The sequence below is a fragment of the Onychomys torridus genome, chromosome 9 (assembly GCF_903995425.1).
Source record: "Onychomys torridus chromosome 9, mOncTor1.1, whole genome shotgun sequence".
Lineage (NCBI taxonomy): Eukaryota > Metazoa > Chordata > Mammalia > Rodentia > Cricetidae > Onychomys > Onychomys torridus.
The window spans coordinates 47716735-47736838 of record NC_050451.1 but is presented as its reverse complement, the minus strand read 5'-3'; the positions used below and the strand labels follow the sequence as shown (position 1 = coordinate 47736838).

Sequence of the window (20104 nt, the reverse complement as noted above, 5' to 3'; positions counted from 1 at the left end):
TTGGAGGGGCACATAGGCCCGGAACTCCGAGGACAACTTAGGAGGTGGTTCTCCCCTTCTACGTGTGTGGGTTCCAACTCAGTTGGTGGCAGGCACCTCTACCCACTGAGCCATCTCACAGGCTCTTGGTCCAAATCTTTTGTGCTGAAATTATTCCAATCATTATACAATCTGAAAACCAGTTTCCTTAAACAGTGGCCCAGGGCCCTAACACTCTGGTTGAAAGTGCTAAAACACCAATAGAGGCATTCTTATACAGCCCAAGACTTCCCCAGTGCCAAGTCAAACACTGCCGCTTGCTTCTTCAATCGGCCACTGAGCTAGTGCTCCCTCGGTGTCTAGACACAAGCCTGCCAGCAACACTTAACAACTGCTACGCCCAGGCAGTGCTTTCGTGCTCACCAATCAATCAGTCTGGGGGACTGTGGCTCCTCCAGTCCACTGTAAGACATGTCAAGTCCGACAGCATGCATTCCTAAGACTTTCAACATGGCTTTGCTTCTGCAGGCATAACTGCTCAGCCTGCCCTTCTTCTGTAACATCAACTTCAAAAGTTTCCTTCTAAGGGCTCATGGAGGAGTCGGTCACTATTATAAAGCAGGTAACTGAGCAGCAGGCAGCCTTCATCTTCTGAGCACCAGCCATGACCCAATGGCATACGCTACCCCAAAGCTAGGCTTCTAAAACTGGTTTTTGCAGTTGATTACCAATCTCAGTCACTCCTATCAACTAAAGTATGTAATAAATGGGTTTGATTTGAACACCCAATACTATGGTCACTTACTACATTCCAAAGTTCTAAGGAAACAAAATGTAAAAGTATACTTACTCATCGATCATATAGCTCAGTATCAAAACCTAAGAAGTGGATCTTGATGATTCTGCTCTATTTCCATGCTTAATGTGTCATGTTTGTGAGACTTAAGGCTGGTTTGTTACCTTGAACACTTTTTACAAAAGTGCCCCTCTGTAGTGAAGTGCTTCAACCGTATTGAACTCACTCAATGTGTTTCTGGTGTTTCAAACATATACAATTATTCAGTTCAGCATATATTATTGAGTGCTGGCTCTGGTCACATGGTGATAAGCTCCAGGTAATCACGTTCATTTGTAGTCTCTCTAAAGGAACAGTTCTTTTTTTTGGTGGTGGTGGGGGATGGACAGGGTTTCTCTGCGTAGCCCTGGCTGTCCTGGGACTCACTTTGTAGACCAGGCTGGCCTCAAACTCAAGAGATTTGCCTGCCTCTGGGTCCCCAGTGCTGGGATTCAAGGCTTGTGCCTGGCTAAGTGAAAACAAGCACAGGACAGTGGCTGCTGCAACCGGAAGTGCACTGAGTTCTTCCTGTAAGGTTGGTTTTGTCTATTCTTAGACAGGGCCTTACTGTGTAGCCCTGGCTGGAGTACAACTCACTATGCAGAGCAGTCTGCCTCAAGCTCCCAGAGATCCTCCTGCCTCTGTCCCCTAAAGTCTGGGACTAAAGGTATGTGCCTGGCCCTTTCCTGTAAACTTTAAAGGTTGATTTTAGGTGAAAGTGGGGAACGAATTTCCAGTAACAGGATCTAAGCTGCAGCCTTTAGTCAGGTTGTTCAGGCTGTTGTCAATCAACAGGACTGAGCACAAAACGTGGAGAAGGGTGGAGAGGCATAAGAGTCTGCAGTCAATCCCCAGTGACTTTAGACTGTGAAATGCAGTCTAAAGAGACAGCGTTGGGAACAGGCAGGCTCCAGATGTGACAGGAAGGGAGGAAAACTAACCACATCCCCATTTCCCATTAGCTACCATCGACTCTAACCATCTTCCCATTTGTCGTCAGGCTCCAAAGTCAGCTACAATTGACCTTGTGAAATATTTATCATAAAAAAACCTCAAGCAAAAATAGGACAGGTTTTGAAAATAAAGGGCATAATGGTCACCTCAATCCCTAAGTGTGACAGATAAGAAGTTTGTCCTCTGTTACACCTCAAAAGTAACCATGTGTAGCTTTAATAAAGTTCCAGCTACCACAGCCTGCCTTGTCAAATGACAAAACACCCCTAAAAGATAGGTTCCTGTTGTACTTGGCAAAGCTAGTCATTTGGAACCTGTTGTTTTTCCGAGTCTGTAAAACCAACCAGAACAACGATGAATTCCTCAACTGTCTCCACTACACCCTTCTGTGGATGACTTCCTTAACTATCTCTACTGCACCCTTCTGTGGATGAATTCCTTAACTGTCTACTGCACCCTTCTGTGGATGAATTCCTTAACTGTCTACTGCACCCTTCTGTGGATGACTTCCTTAACTGTCTACTGCACCCTTCTGTGGATGAATTCCTTAACTGTCTACTGCATCCTTCTGTGGATGAGTCCTTAACTGTCTACTGCACCCTTCTGTGGATGAATTCCTTAACTGTCTACTGCATCCTTCTGTGGATGAATTCCTTAACTGTCTACTGCATCCTTCTGTGGATGAGTCCTTAACTGTCTACTGCATCCTTCTGTGGATGAATTCCTTAACTGTCTACTGCATCCTTCTGTGGATGAATTCCTTAACTGTCTACTGCATCCTTCTGTGGATGAGTCCTTAACTGTCTACTGCATCCTTCTGTGGATGAATTCCTTAACTGTCTACTGCATCCTTCTGTGGATGAATTCCTTAACTGTCTACTGCATCCTTCTGTGGATGAATTCCTTAACTGTCTACTGCATCCTTCTGTGGATGAATTCCTTAACTGTCTACTACACCCTTCTGTGGCATCGTCTGCACGATTCGGCATCTGCCTCACATCTGGCTTGTCCCAGCTGCTGCTGCAGCACATAGTGAATCAGGTGCAGCTTCTGCCATGCGGCATCTATAATCTGTGGCTCCGTTCAACTTCAGGAAAGTTCAGTGCCACATATACTCCAGAACACCACTCATCAGACCAGAAATCTGAGAAAGCCAGCTTAGACATTCAACTAAGTGTAAACAAATGGGGACTGCCGAGACAGCTCAGTGGGCAAAGACACTGTCTGCATAAGCCTAACAACTGACTTTGGTCCTTGGAGTCCATGCAAAGATGGAGGAAGAGAACTGAGTCCTGAAAGTTGTCCTCCAGTCTCCAGACAGACACACACACACACACACACACACACACACACACACACACACACACACACACACCCCAGAATAACTGAGCTCCAGGACAATGACAGAACTGCAGACCCACACAGATACAGTCAAACAGCATCCAGGGCTTCTGCCAGGGCGGACTCGGCAGAGTGGGTCTTGAGAAACAGATGCACTGACATCAGAGGACTGGAACTAAAGCACGCTGCCTTCCAGTCCAGTGGAGTCCGGCTCTTTACACTCCCACTGTGCAGCCTTCAGCCAGCTAGTTAAAAGCAGAAGCAGAAACACAACTGATCCTGAAACAGGGAACAGAGATGTCAAGAAGCAAGGCTGGATCTCATTGGAGGCTTGTCGCTGAGTCACTAGAGAGAGGTGACGCTAGCCATGCTCCTTGTGTCACAGGAGAGAGGGAAGTGGGCCGGCAGGGAGGGCGCTGGGGCACTTCAATGTTACCTCTGCATCATATCTGACTGCAGCAGAGAATAGTGAAAAAGCATTCTCCACAGTAATCCCGCGCTTGATGATGTGCTGACAAAGCCTCTTGAGTCTGTTCTCACAGTACGACGTCGCCAAGTCCAACAGACCTGAAAGGCAGAAGCATCGAGGTCACACCAGCTCGCAGCACCCACGGCAGCTGCTAACACGCCACGTTCATTCCAGGGAGCGGTTTCTTAGCAAACACTATTCTGAATCTGAGTCAGTATCTTTTTATTCTATTTCTCAAACCTCCAAAAATACACCTGTCCTGTAATTACTTTATACAGTTTCTTCCATAGTACAAAGAGTAAAAAAAGGGATTCTATTTTGTTTCTAAAAGGTTAAATGCATTAGAAATGCATCCTTTCATATTAAAATTTAAAATAAGTTTACAGTTACAAAGTATGTCCATAATTTTAAGCAACAGTAGTTTAGAGATATTTACTTTACACATTATTTTTAAGTATACAAAAGTCAATACACCTGTAAATCACTATATGTCACTGCTCTAAGAAAAGAAGGAAGTCATGGGCACATGGCCTGGCCAGTCCCAATGCAGTACCTATGGCGTCCTCGGGTGGCAGATCCACTGTGTCTGTGTAGAGGTACTGGAGAAAGGCACGGTACACAGGGTAAGAAAACTGGTCTATCTCTATCACCTCCTTCATGTCCTCATTCCAATAGGACTGGAACATGGATCGGAAGTGCTCACACCTACAACAAACACAAACAACAAATATTACAGGTACCCCTTTCCTTCTGAGCTGCACAAGCTGGGGTCATTCACTATTAGCCCCAAAAGTATTTGCTATGCAAGGACTTTCATGTACAATACTGCTAATTGTACCTATCTTGATATCACCTGTTCTAATCACAGAAATGCATATTGAACAATACAGTGAGGGCTGGTGATGTAGCTTAGTGGCAGAGTGAGATAAGGTACAGAAATACACACACAATATTCACTCAGAGTCCTAAAAAAATGGGTTGAGTGATAGTTATTCTGTGAAGTTCAAAAAAGTATTTCTAAGCAAGGCATAATGGATGTAACAAGACAGAAAAGCTACATGAGAAAGATGCACATACACATATGCACACACAGTCATAAATAAAAACTGTCTAATCATCTTCTCATCCACTCCTGTGGTTCATATAGTTATTGCTCAAGGTAATGAATGACACACAGCTATGCAGTTCTCTTAAAATTTCTTATTCTGCTGCTTCCCCCCACAAATGCTGGGAGGCAGCAGTTTTCTGCAGTGCAAGGGCTTCTCACATAGCAGGCAAGCATTCTACCAACTGAGCTGTGCCCCCATCCACTAATGGGCATTCAACTGACTTTCCTGAAGACATAAACAGCCAATTGAATGGTTTGAGTTCATGTGTGCATTCTCTGTAGCGGCGTCTAAGTAAGCGATCATTCAATCACTGCTAAGGAGTGCTCAGCCCTCCATTCATGCAGGACGCCTGCCACTCATTCTACCTAAACAACCTTTCTTTAGTTGGCAATTTCCATTCCTTATTATATGAGTTTTCTGTTTGGGAAAACAATCTTTAATAGTGGAAGAGGATAGCTACTGGTATTTACTCACAAATTTAACACACAAATAAAGTTAAGTATCTACACGCGCTGTAATTAATTAATTCATTTCTTTTTATTGCTGGGGAATCAAACCCAGGGCTCTGCCCACGCTAGATAAGTGTTCTACTGTTGATCTATATCCCCAGCCCAATGTGTAATTTGAAAACCAACACAAGAACTTGGGGTACTTGCCTGGCATGCATGAGCACTGCATACAGTACTGCAGTACTATAGAAAACTAAACAACAACAAAAACCAACACAAATACTTATACTCGCCAACTTCCTAAAAGTTGCACGAACACAAGCAAAAGATACTCTTTGATAACAAGGAACACTGGTCACTATCTGCTGAAAACACTAAGTTGCATGCTTCGTTGTACTGCCATAGCCATTTGTTCTTAGTGTCTGTCCTGTGGTGTAATAAACAAATGCAAACAGCAAAAAGAAAGTAAAGCTGCTGACGGCTCTAAACTCATGCAAAAATACCTGATTTTCAAAACAGCTTTATGGACATGAATATATTTCCCATCAATTCGAAACTTCAGATCAGCAGTTTCTGGGCTATCAAATTCTTTCTTCAGTGAGTCTGCAACTGTTAAAAAGTCTTCATGCTCTGAAGGCAACAGACACACTGTTAACATAAAGCTTAGGAGACAGACTCAGGCATGAGAAGCTTTCAAAAGATAATTATGATGCATAATTCCATTCTATTTCTGGTCAATAAAGCTCATGACTCATTTGACAAATCAAACTCATAGTAACATCTATAAACTACAAACAAAACAAAAGGAGTATCTGGAAAAGTCAAATAACAGTCTTCATGTATAATTAAACATGAAAATACACACTAAAAAAAAAAAACACCTCATGCTGGGCCATGGTGGCACACACTTTTAATCCCAGCACTCAGGAGGCAGAGGCAGGTGGATCTCTGTGAGTTCGAGGTCAGCCTGGTCTACAGAGCTAGTCCAGGACAGGCTCCAAAGCTACAGAGAAACCCTGTCTCGAAAACTCAAAAATAAATGAATGAATGAATGAATGAACGAACGAATGAACAAACAAACCTCACAGGTAGTCTATGGGGATATGACTGCTCTCATAACCTGAGTAGTTTCTCTTCTGGGATGAACTGCTTACCAATTTTCCTTCACTGAAATACTGACAACATCTTTGCTCTGATTTGAATAGTTTCTAGGATGGCATATTCAAACCACAGTGAATTTACCTTATCATGCAAACATTTCTTAGGTGGAGAAACTTCTTATCATCTGATAGCTAAACATTTCTCTTAACCCTGAAAATTAATGCTGTAACAATAATCCTTCCATGCTTTCTAGAAACAGCCAACTTTCCTTCTAAGGACTCAAGCATTCTGCAGGAAAATCAATGCCGTGCTGTGCCATGAGCTGCTGTGATGAGTCTATCTAGGGAGCATGGTGTTATTGTGCACAGAGTAACAAATGACACTGAGGAAGACCCACCCAGAGGCTGGGAACTGTTAAGCCGAAGTGGACAGGTCTGCACTGTCCTGGCTGAGAATGATGACGGAGCGTCGTGGAGCACTGTGGCTTTGAAAAGGTAGGAGGGACTTCCTCACAGGACAGCCTCCCCTGGCCCAGAGAAAAAGGAGACAACTGAGGTGGGCAGTGCCCAGGAGATTGGTGAGGGCTAAGCACTCACCCGAAACAAGGTTTTTATGGGTGCCTCAGCAGCTCATCACAGGATGGAAATGACCCTTCCCTCTTTGTCCGTGATGACCGTATAGGCTGCTTTTAGAGAACTACTTCTCTCTAACAACTGAACTCACATCTAGAGGAGAAAACTCTTCTGACTTAAGTGGCTGGAAGAAGCAGTTTACAAGCTAAGGCCAGTGGCTAACTTTTCCCCCTCTCCAAACAGTATAAATACTGTTGTGAAAAAGGTATCTGTATTTTAAGATCAAGAACCTAGAGAAACCTTTTGTAACTAGGCCAGCTGGAGCACTACAGGGAAATCTCAGGCTGTGCTGTACTGGCCTGTTAGGCTGTGTATGCTATACATAAATGTAATTACAATCCAATGGTCACTCACTGAACCAAATGTGTGTCAGTCATTGTATTTACTGCAAATATACATTGTATTATACTAACTGAGGGGGCAAAAAAATTAAAGAATGTTCTTTGTTCCTCCTGAAGCTTAATTCTTCCTTAACATCTTCTTCCCTCAGGAAAAGGGGAAGCGGATGAGGTGTGGCTGCTTAGTGAGTTTCTTTTGAAGCAATAGAAACATTTGAAGCTTAATATAAAACAGTGGTGCAAATCATTACAAATGGACTACATTCCACTTGACTGTATTGGTTAATTTTGTTATTAAGTATGAATTCAACTAAAATAAAAGTACTCTGGGAAGAAAAAAGTCTATGGGAGTGTTTCATGACCTTTGAATAAATCTGATTACTATTCAGGAAAAGCATGAAAACTAGCATACAGAAAACCCTAGAACCTGAGCAGCTCACAGCTACCAAATATGTAGGGACTAGGACTGGGCCCCCAGGAGGAAGCAGGCTCGAGCGGCTTACCCATGGAGAGGAGGCGCCAGGAAACAGCAGGCGTGGCAAAGCAGGCAAACACATCATCGGTGCAGGAGAGGTGGGTGAGGTGGGGAAGGACCACCGACTGGCCCCGGCACTGGCCCCACATGTACACATGCCCGCCCTGGGTCTTGGCGGCAGAGGTGTGGGTGGAGTGACAGGCTGCAATCTCTACAACCCTGAAACAATGAAGAAACACTCATGTTACTTCCTTAGCACATGAGCCTCCAGCACATCTAGATAGTAATCTAGAAATCATGCTTGAACACCTCACAAGTCAGCCCAAGGTCAGTGAGGTAGGTAAGCAACTAACCCTGCCTCCAGAACCAAAGGCCAGGAAAGAGCTCCCTAGCACCTCCACTTCCTCTCTCTCTCTCTCTCATGGCCACACTTCTCACCTAAGTTCGTTCATCCCGAGGTAGGAACAGATAAATAATACATACTGTTGTGGCAAAGTTGACAAGAGAGTGGAAATGAAAGTCAGTGAGGCCAGGCAGTGGTGGCACACGCCTGTAATCCCAGCACTCGGGAGGCAGAGCCAGGCGGATCTCTGTGAGTTCGAGGCCAGTGAGTTCCAGGAAAGGCGCAATACTACACAGAGAAACCCTGTCTAGAAAAACCATTAAAAAAAAAAAAAAAAAAAGCCAGTGAGGACAGTGGACAAAGACAGTGTCTTCTTCACTGTTCTGGGAACAGAAACAGTAAACAGACAAAACAGTGGGGCTGGAGAGATGGCTCAGAGGTAAGAACATTTTTTGTTGTTCTTGTAGAGGTCTGGGTTTATGTCACAACACCCACATGGTGGCTCACAACTATCTGTAACTCCAGTTCTAGAGGATCCAACACTGACTCCACAGCCACCAGGCATACACATGGTGCACATACATACAGGAGGGAAAACACTCATACAAATACATTAAATTTTTTTTAATTAGAAAAAACCTATTTCATGTGTGTGTGTATGTATGTGTGTGTGTGTGTGTGTGTGTGTGTGTGTGTGTGTGTATGTGTGTATGGTGTGTGTGTGTTTATGGAGGAGGGGGTTAGGACAGTGTGCAGACCTGTGTCAAGGCTAGAAGACAGCCTCGGGTGTAATCCCTCAGATGCTGTAGTAAAGCTCTTAATTGGGATAGGGTGTCTAACTGGCCAGAACTCACCAAATAGGCTAGGCTGGCCAGTGATTACAAGTACACACCAGCACATCTGGCTTTTTAAATATGGGTTCCGGTGATCAAACCCAGGTGCTTACGAGCACTTTCCAGATTTGACTATCCCTCTCCTTTCTACCACACCCCCTTGTAAATATTATCTTCAATAAACACTTCCTTATAGATACATTTTCCCCCCCTCACCTCCACCCAGCGTTCAACCTATTCATTCGGATGAATACTACTGTGCTGAGGTTCATGGGCTCTGAACATTCCAAAGGTCTGACCCGAAGGCCATCAGGCCAGACCAGCTTCATTCTCACACTGCTCCTAGGGCAGGCTCCCAAACAAACTGCATAAAACCTCACAATTTGATGAACAGATATTCCAGAAGCAGACATTAAACCAAATCAATATTTAAGTAGATAATGTCCTTTAAAGAGAAACTTTAATTATTTAAAAGTGAATTTAGTCGAGACAAAGTTAGTGCCACACTCTGAATTTCAGTGTGATCGCAGACCCTAAATAACCTCCCTACACAATGGACAGTTCCAAGCCTTTCAGAACTAAGATGCCTTAGTTTCTACCAATCTCAGGTGGGGGCCTCAGAACAGGGCAAGTTCAGAAGACAGGGCAAGTTTACATGTTCATTCTGACTTATAAGCCATCATGATCAAAATGAGAATCTTAATAAATAAGACTCACAGTTAAATACCACAGCCCTGCCACACAGTCTCCAAGACACGGCATGGCCAATTTACCTTTCTTTTTCCACCATGATGTGTGCTGGGCTTAGCAGGTTATTTTTACTCCCGGTCCCCAGCTGCCCATATGTGTTAGCTCCCCAGGCATAGAGCAAGCCCTCATCTGTTAGTGCCAGAGTATGTGCATAGCCGCAGACAATCTGAAAGGAAACACAACCATTACTGTACCAGAAGACAGACAGGGCAGAGCCACCACCTGCTTAGGCCACAGTTGGCCTCTGCAGAATGCCAGGTCAGCAGCCTGTGTGGACTGGCATCTGCTGGAACACTCAGAAGCACCAGGGAAGTCTAATTCCTTATGAATTTCTTTACCCCATGAAGAAGACCATGGGCTTCCCTTTTCTAACAGAAAAATAGAAAGGCTAAAACATTCCATGTGAATAGTGAAGGCATAAAGAATTGCTAGACATGAATGACAAAAGAATTAGCCTCCATACATCTGTCACCAGAGCAGGGAAGGCGGGCGGGGTGGGCCGGCAGGAAATGCAGTGTGTACCTGGTTCACACACACGCCGTGCAGAGCCGCCACTCGGACTGGGGTCAGCTGGTTGCCATTGTTTCCCAAGCCCAGCTGTCCATTGCCGTTATAGCCCCAGCCATATACCTGAGAGAGAGAGAGAGAGAGGACAGACAAGCTGTCGAAACTGCCAATGGGAAGAGCAGTCCTGTCCTACAGAGATCAGATACCCCACAACCTGTACTGTACACTATGTGATCCTACAAGTGCAATTTGGAGGCTCTGGGGGTGAAGACTGACTTTATCCCCATTCCATGACTTCACAAATGAGAAAGCTGAGGGTCAGTATTGATTAGCAAGCACCTACCACATGTCCTACACAGTGAGAGGCACAGGAAGGAGTCTTTCGCCCAAGTTTAACGAAGACAATAAACATGTGCACACTTGGTAAGCAGGTAGTAAGAGCCACAACAGAGATTATCAAGGTACTGCAGGAAAAGTGAGAAGATTTCTTCCTAAGAAACAATGTGAGGGAAGGCTGCTAGAAAGCAGAGACCCGAGCAGGGGTAGATGACCGCGTTCCAGGCAGAAGGCACACAGAATGTCACAGGCAGAGACAGAAGATAAGCATATAGAATAGTGGTAGAAGAAAAGAAGAGCCAGATAGTAAACTGATAAAAATAAAAAAAGATAGGCAGTATGTACATGCCTGTAATCCCAGCTCTAAGCATGCTGAGGCAGAAGACTGCCACAAATTCAAGGCAAGCCTGGGTTACATATCAAGTACCAGACCAGCAAGGGCTACACAGCAAGACAAAACCTCAAAAAACAAAACCAAACAAAGGGGCAAACAGACAAACAAACAAACAAACAAAAAAATAAAACAAAAAAGAAAGTGGAATACATCTAAGAATTTTTACAATATTAAAAAATAGAAATTATATTTGCATTTTAAAAGGTCAGAGACAAGGGTGAACAGGTGCGACAAAAAAAAAAAAAAAAAAAAAAAAAAAAAAAAAAACTACTTAGTAGGTAATTTCACGTCCCATCAGTAAACAAGTGAGCTCTCATAAGGCTCTGAGCTAAGAAGTGACAGGGACCAGGAGACAGACTGGGTGAGAAAGGGGCTGAATGGGAGAATCACAGAACTGGGTGGTCCCTCAGGTGTTTCAAATGGCATGCACCATTTATTGAAAGTAGCAGCTGGCATAGGCTAGTCGGGAGGGTCAACAGTTTGGAATATCCAGTGTGGGCCATAATAATAAATTCTAACCAAGAACAGATTTTTAAAAGGTCAAGTTCAAATTAGATGCCTATGACTTCTGGTGGCACCAAGCCCCACATGGATGCAGGAAATGCACAGCGGGACTTTCAGGACAAAGTAAAGTAGAAAGGGGCAGAGTGTAAGAGGTGGTTACAGGTAATTTCATCAAAGCCAGAAATGTAACAGGTACTGGAAATTTGGCAATAGCTTATTATTCTTAATGGCATACTTCTTGATCTAAAAATTCTATGCTGGGAATTTATTCTATAGAAATACCTACATAATGTACCAAGATATACATACATATAGTAACAGAATATAATAATGAATAAAAATTATTATTCACAGCAGCAAAAAATTAAAAACTGAAAAGGCCTTTAGCAGAGTTCCAGGTGTTCGTCACCCACAGAAGCAAAACTTAGCAGCATTCTGGTAAGTGCTACAGAGACGGTCTGAGACTGCACACCGGCAAAGCACATGCTGTGAAGTGAGGCAGGGAACAAGCCCCAGAATGACAGAGAGGGACACAATGCATAATTGTGTTATAGAATTGTTAAATAAGGGAATTAAACTCATCTGTAGATAACTTATAAAGAAAAGTCCAGGCCGGGTGGTGGTGGCACACGCCTTTAATCCCAGCACTTGGGAGGCAGAGGCAGGCGGATCTCTGTGAGTTCGAGGCCAGCCTGATCTCCAAAGCGAATTCCAGGAAAGGCACAAAGCTACAGAGAAACCCTGTCTCGAACCACCCCCCGCCCCCCAAAAAAAGAAAAGTCCAGAAGGACACACATGAAACTATTAACAAGATTAGGAAAGAGATATTTAATGTTTACTTTATGTGCTTCACTGTCTTCCCCTTTGTAAGAGTAAGCACGTAATATCATTTTAAAGTTAAACTCAGTGCTCAGCAGTTAAGAATGGTACAGCCCTCGCAGACCACCCAGCTCACTTCCCAGCACAGAAGGCTCCAACAGCCTACAATTCCATCTGTAGTAGACCTGACAGCCTCTTCTGAACTCGGGGCACACACAGACACACATATGCACATCATTAAAAGATAATTACAATAAATCTTAAAGAAACAAAAGCATGAAGAACACTAAACGGAGGGTATTAGATGACTGCCCACAGAATTCTGAAGTATTCAAAGACGATGGCAGGAGTGAATACAAAAAGTCAACTTAGGTGAGTACTCAGAACCATGCACAGACCCCTGACCCACTTCATGATGCCATACACAAAGACTATAATTTCCAAGGAAAGCATAGGTGGTACGTGGCCCACTGAAGTGTCATCAGTAATTTCATAGAAGTAACCATCAGCTCGCAAGGGACCATGGTCCAGGGCAGAGGGTAGGTTTATAAAAGTAGATGATGATGATCAACAACAAGATGCTTCCTCCAATAAAACATGTGAGATGCTGTGGGTGGTTTATGAACAGTTCATTAGCTGACTTTAAAAAATATACAGATGACTCTTCCACTGGAAGAAAGGCAGTTCTTTCTCAGCCCATAGCATTAAATCCAAATACCTATACAGATTAGACTACCCAGATCTAACATTTACCCCACCCTCTCCTTTACTATATGGCTATGGGGATCTTGCAAAAACTAAAATGAAGACACATTAGAATTATTTCTGCAGTCTTCAGATTTGAAATCATTCTGAGGATTGGGCACATGCTAGCTGGTTCTCCTTAGGGTCAGTTAACCAAGACAAGCTCTCCTTCTCTCCATGCTGGATCCTTTGAATGTAGGTAGAGGGGCTAGAAAGACGAAGAGTACGAACCTCACCACTGTCCAGAACAGCCATGGAGGAGGTCTGACCACAGGCAATGCTGACCACTCTCTTAGTGTGTAAACAGTTGGTAACTTTCCGAGGAGTTGGCTGATTTGCTGTAGATCCTGACCCCACCTGACCACAGTTGTTATAGCCCCATGCAAATAACTACAAGAGAAGGAACAAGGAAAACCAGTCATTAGACCTTCGGCATGGTTTTGAATTATTTACGTGCACTTACCTACTTATCTTCACAGAAATCCCACACGGTGGCGCTGGGGTAAGTAGTCCCATCCCCTGGGTGATGGATATAGAGAGCCCAAGTATTGTACTATGCTTTTGACAACGTTACTATAGTGTCCCTCTAGGTTTGACAACTAGATACATTCATTTGGTTAATTTTGGTACTAATAAGGCAAAGCATCGATGATATAAAAAGCATGCTTGCAGTTGGGAACTTAGCTCAGTGGTAGAGCACTTGCCTGGCAAGCACAAGGCTCCAGGTTTGATCCTCAGCTCCAAAAAAAAGAAAGGAAAAAAAAAAAAAAAAAAAGCATGCTCAACCCTGTGGACACAGATTCTCCTGGAAAGCCTTCCAAACTATATTGTTCATTTCCCTGTCTCACTAATGCCTAGTTGATGTCTCAGGACTATTGTTGAGGTCAGGCTGTGTCCTGCTCTAAATTATTCCACAATATGTAAAATGGTGTTGTAGAATTTTATTTTAAGGTGTGTTATTTTTGTTTACGTTACATCTGTTTAACTCTGTGAAACTGTTACTGTGCCTGCCTAAAACACCAAATGGTCGAATAAAGAACTGAATGGCCAATGGCAAGGCAGGAGAGAGAAATAGGTGGGGCTGCCAGGCAGAGAGAATACATAGAAGAAAGAAGGAGCAAGAAAAGGAGGAGAACATGAGGGGCCAGCCACCCAGCTACACAGCCACACATGGAGTAAGAGTAAGATTTACAGAAGTAAGAGAATGGGAAAAGTCCAGAGGCAAAGGGTAGATGGGGTAATTTAAGTTAAGGAAAACTGGCAAGAAACTAAGCCAAGCTGAGATTGAGCATTCATAATTAAGAATAAGCCTCTGTGTGTGAGGCTTTTTTTTTTAGGGTGGCAGGCCCCCTAAAAAAGAATAAACCCCCCTAACAACAAAATAGTTTTCAGACTGTGCCTTGTCCTGAGAGGATCATCTGATAAGCAGCTTTTTACTCTAAGATTGATACACTTAGTGACACCTAAACAGCACAAGACACAATGAGAGGGCTACTATATACATTTATAAACATAAACTGGGACTGCAGGAGCCTGCCAGCACATTAAAATTATATCAGAAAAATCAGGCACAAGAACTTATCCGACACCCCAGACTAAGAAAAAGGTGTAACACTCACTTGGATGTCATAAAGAACACTGATCAGATGAAAACGTGTGGGGCCATTACCACTGCAGATCAGTGTGGAGAGAAAGCAGAGAGACCCCAAGTGTCCTGGGGCTTCAGCTCACCATGGACACTCTGCTGACAAGTTCTATTCACCTGTCTGGATCTACTGTCCATCCATCTGCCCATTCATCCCTTTGGACCCAATCCCAAGCCTTGTCTCTAAAACCTCTACTTCACCCTGCTTCTGAAGCTCAAGTCTGACCCCACACCTCGACTCTCGCAGTGGCGGCGGCGGCGTCACCTCTCCCAGAGAGCTCCAGCCTGAGTTCACCTCACTCCTTGCACCTCTGCCAGCCCTTGCCTCTTTGAACTGCCTTTAACTCTGCTGTGGCCTCTTTCACCCCTCTGTAATATTTACGTTTACACACAGACAGGAGGGAGGGAGGGAGGGAGAGCGAGCGAGCGAGCGAGCAAAATAATGTGTGCTCTGAGAATTAATACAAGTAATTAAGACTGAAATTTTAAAAGACTGGAATAAATAATTCGTGATGGCCTTCAGCTAGGGCAACCAAGGGCAGCAGGGCTATTGGGCAAATTGCTACCAAAGCTGCTGTACCTGTGGGTTTACTGTTACTCAATAAACTCTGACATTATGTAGACACAAATGTGTTCGTCTATGTTTCTGACACAATGTATTTAAAAAAGCCAGCAAGCTTCTAACTTTCCACTATAATTTCTCACCATAAAATAGTAATAGTCTTAAGTGCCAAGTCCATGTCTACTCCTACAGAAATACCACTGATTATTAGATTGTCCTTCTAAGTACTTGAATTCTCACTTGCTACATGTCAACTTTGCACAACCTACTTTTGCTAGCTATTATCTACCACAATTTGAACACTAGATTTTTATTGGAGACACACAAACAGATTTCTATGCTAGTCAAAAACCAGAAACAAATACAACAAATGAAAAAAATAATTTTGCCAATGGCCACACCCTAAAAAAAGTGACTCTCCCTGCCTCTCCCACAGCAGCTATCAACTGCCAATAGCTCTCAGTAAGGAGTAGAGCCTGGAGCTACCTCTCCATCTATTGTGGGAATTTGGGTTGACTTGGTCTTATGTGGGTCTTATCACAGCTGTTGGGAGTTTCTGAGCATGGTGGAGATGTGTTTAGGAAGGATACAGGGTTACAGAGAGTGGAGAGGCTTAATGGCAGGAGAAAAAACAAACAAACAAACAAACAAACAAACAAAAAACAAAAAAACCCCTCTTGCAACACTAGCCCAATTTCTAAGACCCTACATTCGCCCACTTCTTTGCCAGTGACAAATAGTCTCCACACACCCTTAACATCTTTCTTCCCTGTCAATACTTTCTATTTTCACATGCCGACAACAGTCCAACATACTACTGATGTCTTGACTGTGAAAACTCAGATGAAATATGCATTTTACAGGTAGAAGAGAAATAACATAAACTTCACCAAGGAAAAGTCACAGAAATACCTAGTTTAATAATACAGGGATTCTGCACCATTATCAAAACTAACACAGGCTAATGATTAAAACAAAGCAAGAATCCAGACTTCAGAAATGAGCAAGATTTGTCTAATAACAATCATTCCTCAGGTGCTTCTGGAACATTCCAAGTTCCTTAAAAACACCACTGCTTTCATTTTAAATGGGGACCATGTTTCCACTGAAGAAGCAATGGGCAAAGAGACAGTGGGTTTGGACACAGCCCATGTGCTATGCCTACCTCTGGAACATCCCAACCATGAAACCTGGGTCACCATCGGCTTTGTGGTATTTTCCTCTCTGACTTGTTCCCTATTGGTAGAACTAATTAACACCACTGGAGAAAGGAACAACATGACTGACCTAATTTGTGGATCCCCATTATTAACAAAGACCAATGGCAACAGTGCAGGTAGGAGGCAAGACCCTAGCAAAAGCTTGAGGTGGAACAACAGTTACAGAGGTCAGAGGCAGAGTGAACAGGGTGAGTAGCCTGAAGATAAGCAGGGACACGGGGCTGAATAATTACTTACTACAGTGCCGGGAAAGTTGTTTTCTCCAAAATTATTATATACACTGAAAATTATTATATACCCTGAGGACATGCTAGGGGGGTCCAGAAGAGTGTAAGAGTGAGGTGAGAAGATCAAGATACATTGTACATGTATGTACAAAATTGTCACGCTCCAAGAAATGAATGAACTTGAGGATACTATGCTAAGTGAAGCTGGTCACAAAATGAGAGATATTATCTGTTCTATACACAGGCAGTACCTAAAGTGGTCACAGTTACAGTGTCAAGGAGAACTGACATTTAACAGATCAGGAGCTTCTTCAGATGGAAGAGGTCTGTGAGTGGACAGACCAATCAGTGTGAATGTACTTAATGCTGTCGAGCTGTGCATTCAACACGCTTATGGAAACAAACTCTGTATAGTGCAGTTTATGACAAAGGAATCAAAGAGCACACTTACCTCTCCGTCAGCTGCTAAAGCCATTGAATGATGTGAACCACAGGCTACCTCAACCACCTGCTTGATCAAGAGATTCGTACAGACTTGGACAGGAGCAATGCCTTGATTGGTGGTCCCATTCCCCAGCTGGCTGTATCCATTATGGCCCCAGGCGTAGACAACTCCATCTAAACACACAAGCACAGAAGCTCTGGCTCCAACAGAACTGGTAACCCCTGAAACTTCCAATGCTCTTTATCTGTGCCTCCTCTCCAAGAGAGACACAGTGGGAGTCAGGGAGTGAAGGATCAGAGACCAGAGAGGACAGGGGCAAACCTTTTATGAAAGGACTGGGCACCTATATACAAGATCAGATTTGTGGTCAAAGTTTATGAATAAAAATAGGCTTCTGTCTATTGGACTCTTGCAGTAGCACAAGAGGATCTTGAGCTGATGGTCAGTCTTGGCTACACAATGCATTTGAGGACAACCTAGGCTACATGAGACAAAAGCTTTGGAGAGAGAAAACAGATACTATAACTAACAAAGCAAACCAGAAAAGGCATCCATCCATCACCATCTGCAAAAGGGGAAGTGGGCACAGAACCAACTGCAGCCCTAAGTTCCCAAGAAGATGTGCCATCAGTTATAAGAGAGTTACAGCAAGGATATGATGTGGCTCTCCTGTCATCACTAGTTGGGACTTGGCTGTGTGGTGCTGCAGGAATTGAGGGAGGTCTTGGGGCACGCGCACACACACACACACACACACACACACACACACACACACACACTCATGCACAAACATGGGTATAAGTAAAATTTATTTACACATGGTTTTAGTAAGTTAATTTTCCAGAACATATATAAGAAAGAAAATTAAGAAAATTAGATCAGAATCTCTTTCATATAAGAAAAATTCCAAATGTTTTTTAGAAATGAGGGCAGGACCTACAGGTGACTAATAAGCTGAAAGGTACCCTCTCCAGAGCAGCCTGACTCTTCCACAATATCTGGAATAAAGACAAAGATCTCTGTGTAATGTTGAGATCGGGGCTGAGGAGACTGATGGCTCTATGGGCAAAGCGCTTGTGGCACAAACGTGAGAAACTGAGTTCAAGCCTCTGGCATGTGTAAACAACAGGGCCTGACGGCATGCACAGTGATCGCAGAGCTGGGAGGCAGAACAGGAGGACCTCAGGGGCTCACTGGACAACCAATCTAGTCAACGGATGAACTCCAGGTTCATCGAGAGACCCTGTCTCAATGATACAGGTGGAGAGGAACAGATAGCATTGGCCTCAGCCTCCACATGTGCACACACAGGTATGCACTCAAGCACACGCAGGAAGAGCGGAGTCAAAAAGGAATTGTGTTCATACCAAATCTTAAAAAGTACCATGACTTAAAAATAATGAGAAAACAGCCACTCACCTAGAATTCTGATGTCACCCAAACCACTGAGTCACATCACTGAGAGTGAAATAAGGACACTAAGACAGAGGCTCACAGATTTCTCTCGGATCCCTTTCTTGGAAAGTGTCTCGAGAATGTGTTTCCCAGATGAGGGTAGAATCCAAGAAGGGTGACATTGGGGACACACACACACACACACACACACACACACACACAAATAGGGACTAGAAAGGACATTGGACACACACACACACACACACACACAGGGACTAGAAAGGACATTGGACACACACACACACACACACACACACACACACACACACACACGGACTAGAAAGGATAAAGTGAAGAGACTTTGGGTATGACAGTGAAGAGAAGTTTGGGACTGGCAGCTGTTGAGGAAGCCTGAGAGTGTAGCCAGTCAAGTTTAACAGTTCCAGGGGAGACGGGGGCCCCAGAGATCATCTGAGATGTGCTAGTCTGTAAAACTGCTGGACACATGTTAATGATGGATGTATACAGGTGTCAGTAAGTGAGAACGTTCAAAGTAATTATCAGCCTCAGGAAGTGAGGGTGGGGGTCACGCAAGAAGGGAAAAGCTCTGCTATAAATAATACTTACACAGCACCCAATAATGAAAACATCAATACTAATTTAATCAAAATGGTAGTACCCATGTGTTTAAAAGCTAAAGGCAAGAAAGGCAGAGGCCAAAGAGCTAAATTCTATCTGCCACAATACAAAGTTAAAGAAAATATCGAAGATTAGAAACCCAGATGTAGAAGCGTAAGTACCTTACTTTAAAAATAGGAAAGGAAGTGGGCTGGCCAAATGGCTCAGTGGGCAAAAGCCCATGCTGCACAATCCTGAAAACCACATTAAAAAAAAAAAAAAAAAAGGTGGATGTGATGGCACATACCTGTAATCTCGGCGCTACAAGGGGATGGAAGGCAGATGGAAGGCAGAGATAGGAGAAACACCTAAAGAGTTCAAGTGGTTCCTTCTAAACAGTAGTTCAATCCCTAGCAACACACACACACACACACACACACACACACACACACACACACACACTCACACACACACACTCTACACCTACCTGTCCTCAAACATGGACATACATGTACACAAAGTTTTAAAAATGATTTGATTGGTTATAACACACATAATATAGATATAGTAATTAATCATACATATGGCACACAATATATAGTATGCTTATTATATACTGTATAAAATATACTGTAAAGATCAAAAATAAATATACAAAGAAAATATTTCTCACCAAGCCCTAATTATTTGTATACTAAATTTAATACTCAAGATACCTAAAACATATTGTTTAGACTATAGCATAATTCCAAAAGGATTATGACAGCTTCCAAAAGTCACAACTTTAAAGAAACCCTTAGGCCATGATGGGTAAGAGGGAACCAGCTGGTAGAAGCTCAGCTCAAAGGACCAGAGTGGTGGCGATCAAATGAGGACAGTTGGGACAGAGCTGCCTCAGGATGCTCAACCCAGTCAGACTCCTGCATGGGAAAGCAGACCCCAAGGCCGACACAGAGGCTGAGGCAGCATCCAGGGAAACTGAGGTTCCCTAGTACAGACACACAAAGCAGAGATGCAATCATCTCCCAAAGGCTGCACTACAGGACCATCTAACAAAATCGGAGGACCTCTCCAAGGGAT

The 20104-nt window shown here is 43.5% G+C and overlaps 1 protein-coding gene across 3 annotated transcripts in view; it reads right to left on the bottom strand.

The window, feature by feature from the left end:
* Window positions 1-20104, bottom strand: part of Rcbtb1 (RCC1 and BTB domain containing protein 1) — a 36629-nt gene that overhangs the window by 2182 nt on the left and 14343 nt on the right. For all 3 annotated transcript variants that reach the window (XM_036199780.1, XM_036199779.1, XM_036199782.1), the window contains exons 5-12: window positions 17018-17184; window positions 13144-13302; window positions 10131-10238; window positions 9632-9774; window positions 7711-7901; window positions 5640-5766; window positions 4132-4283; window positions 3546-3676 (exon numbers count right to left, since the gene is read on the bottom strand). In XM_036199780.1, the coding sequence (XP_036055673.1) occupies window positions 3546-3676; window positions 4132-4283; window positions 5640-5766; window positions 7711-7901; window positions 9632-9774; window positions 10131-10238; window positions 13144-13302; window positions 17018-17184 (1178 nt within the window). The remainder of the gene's footprint in view (window positions 1-3545; window positions 3677-4131; window positions 4284-5639; window positions 5767-7710; window positions 7902-9631; window positions 9775-10130; window positions 10239-13143; window positions 13303-17017; window positions 17185-20104) is intronic.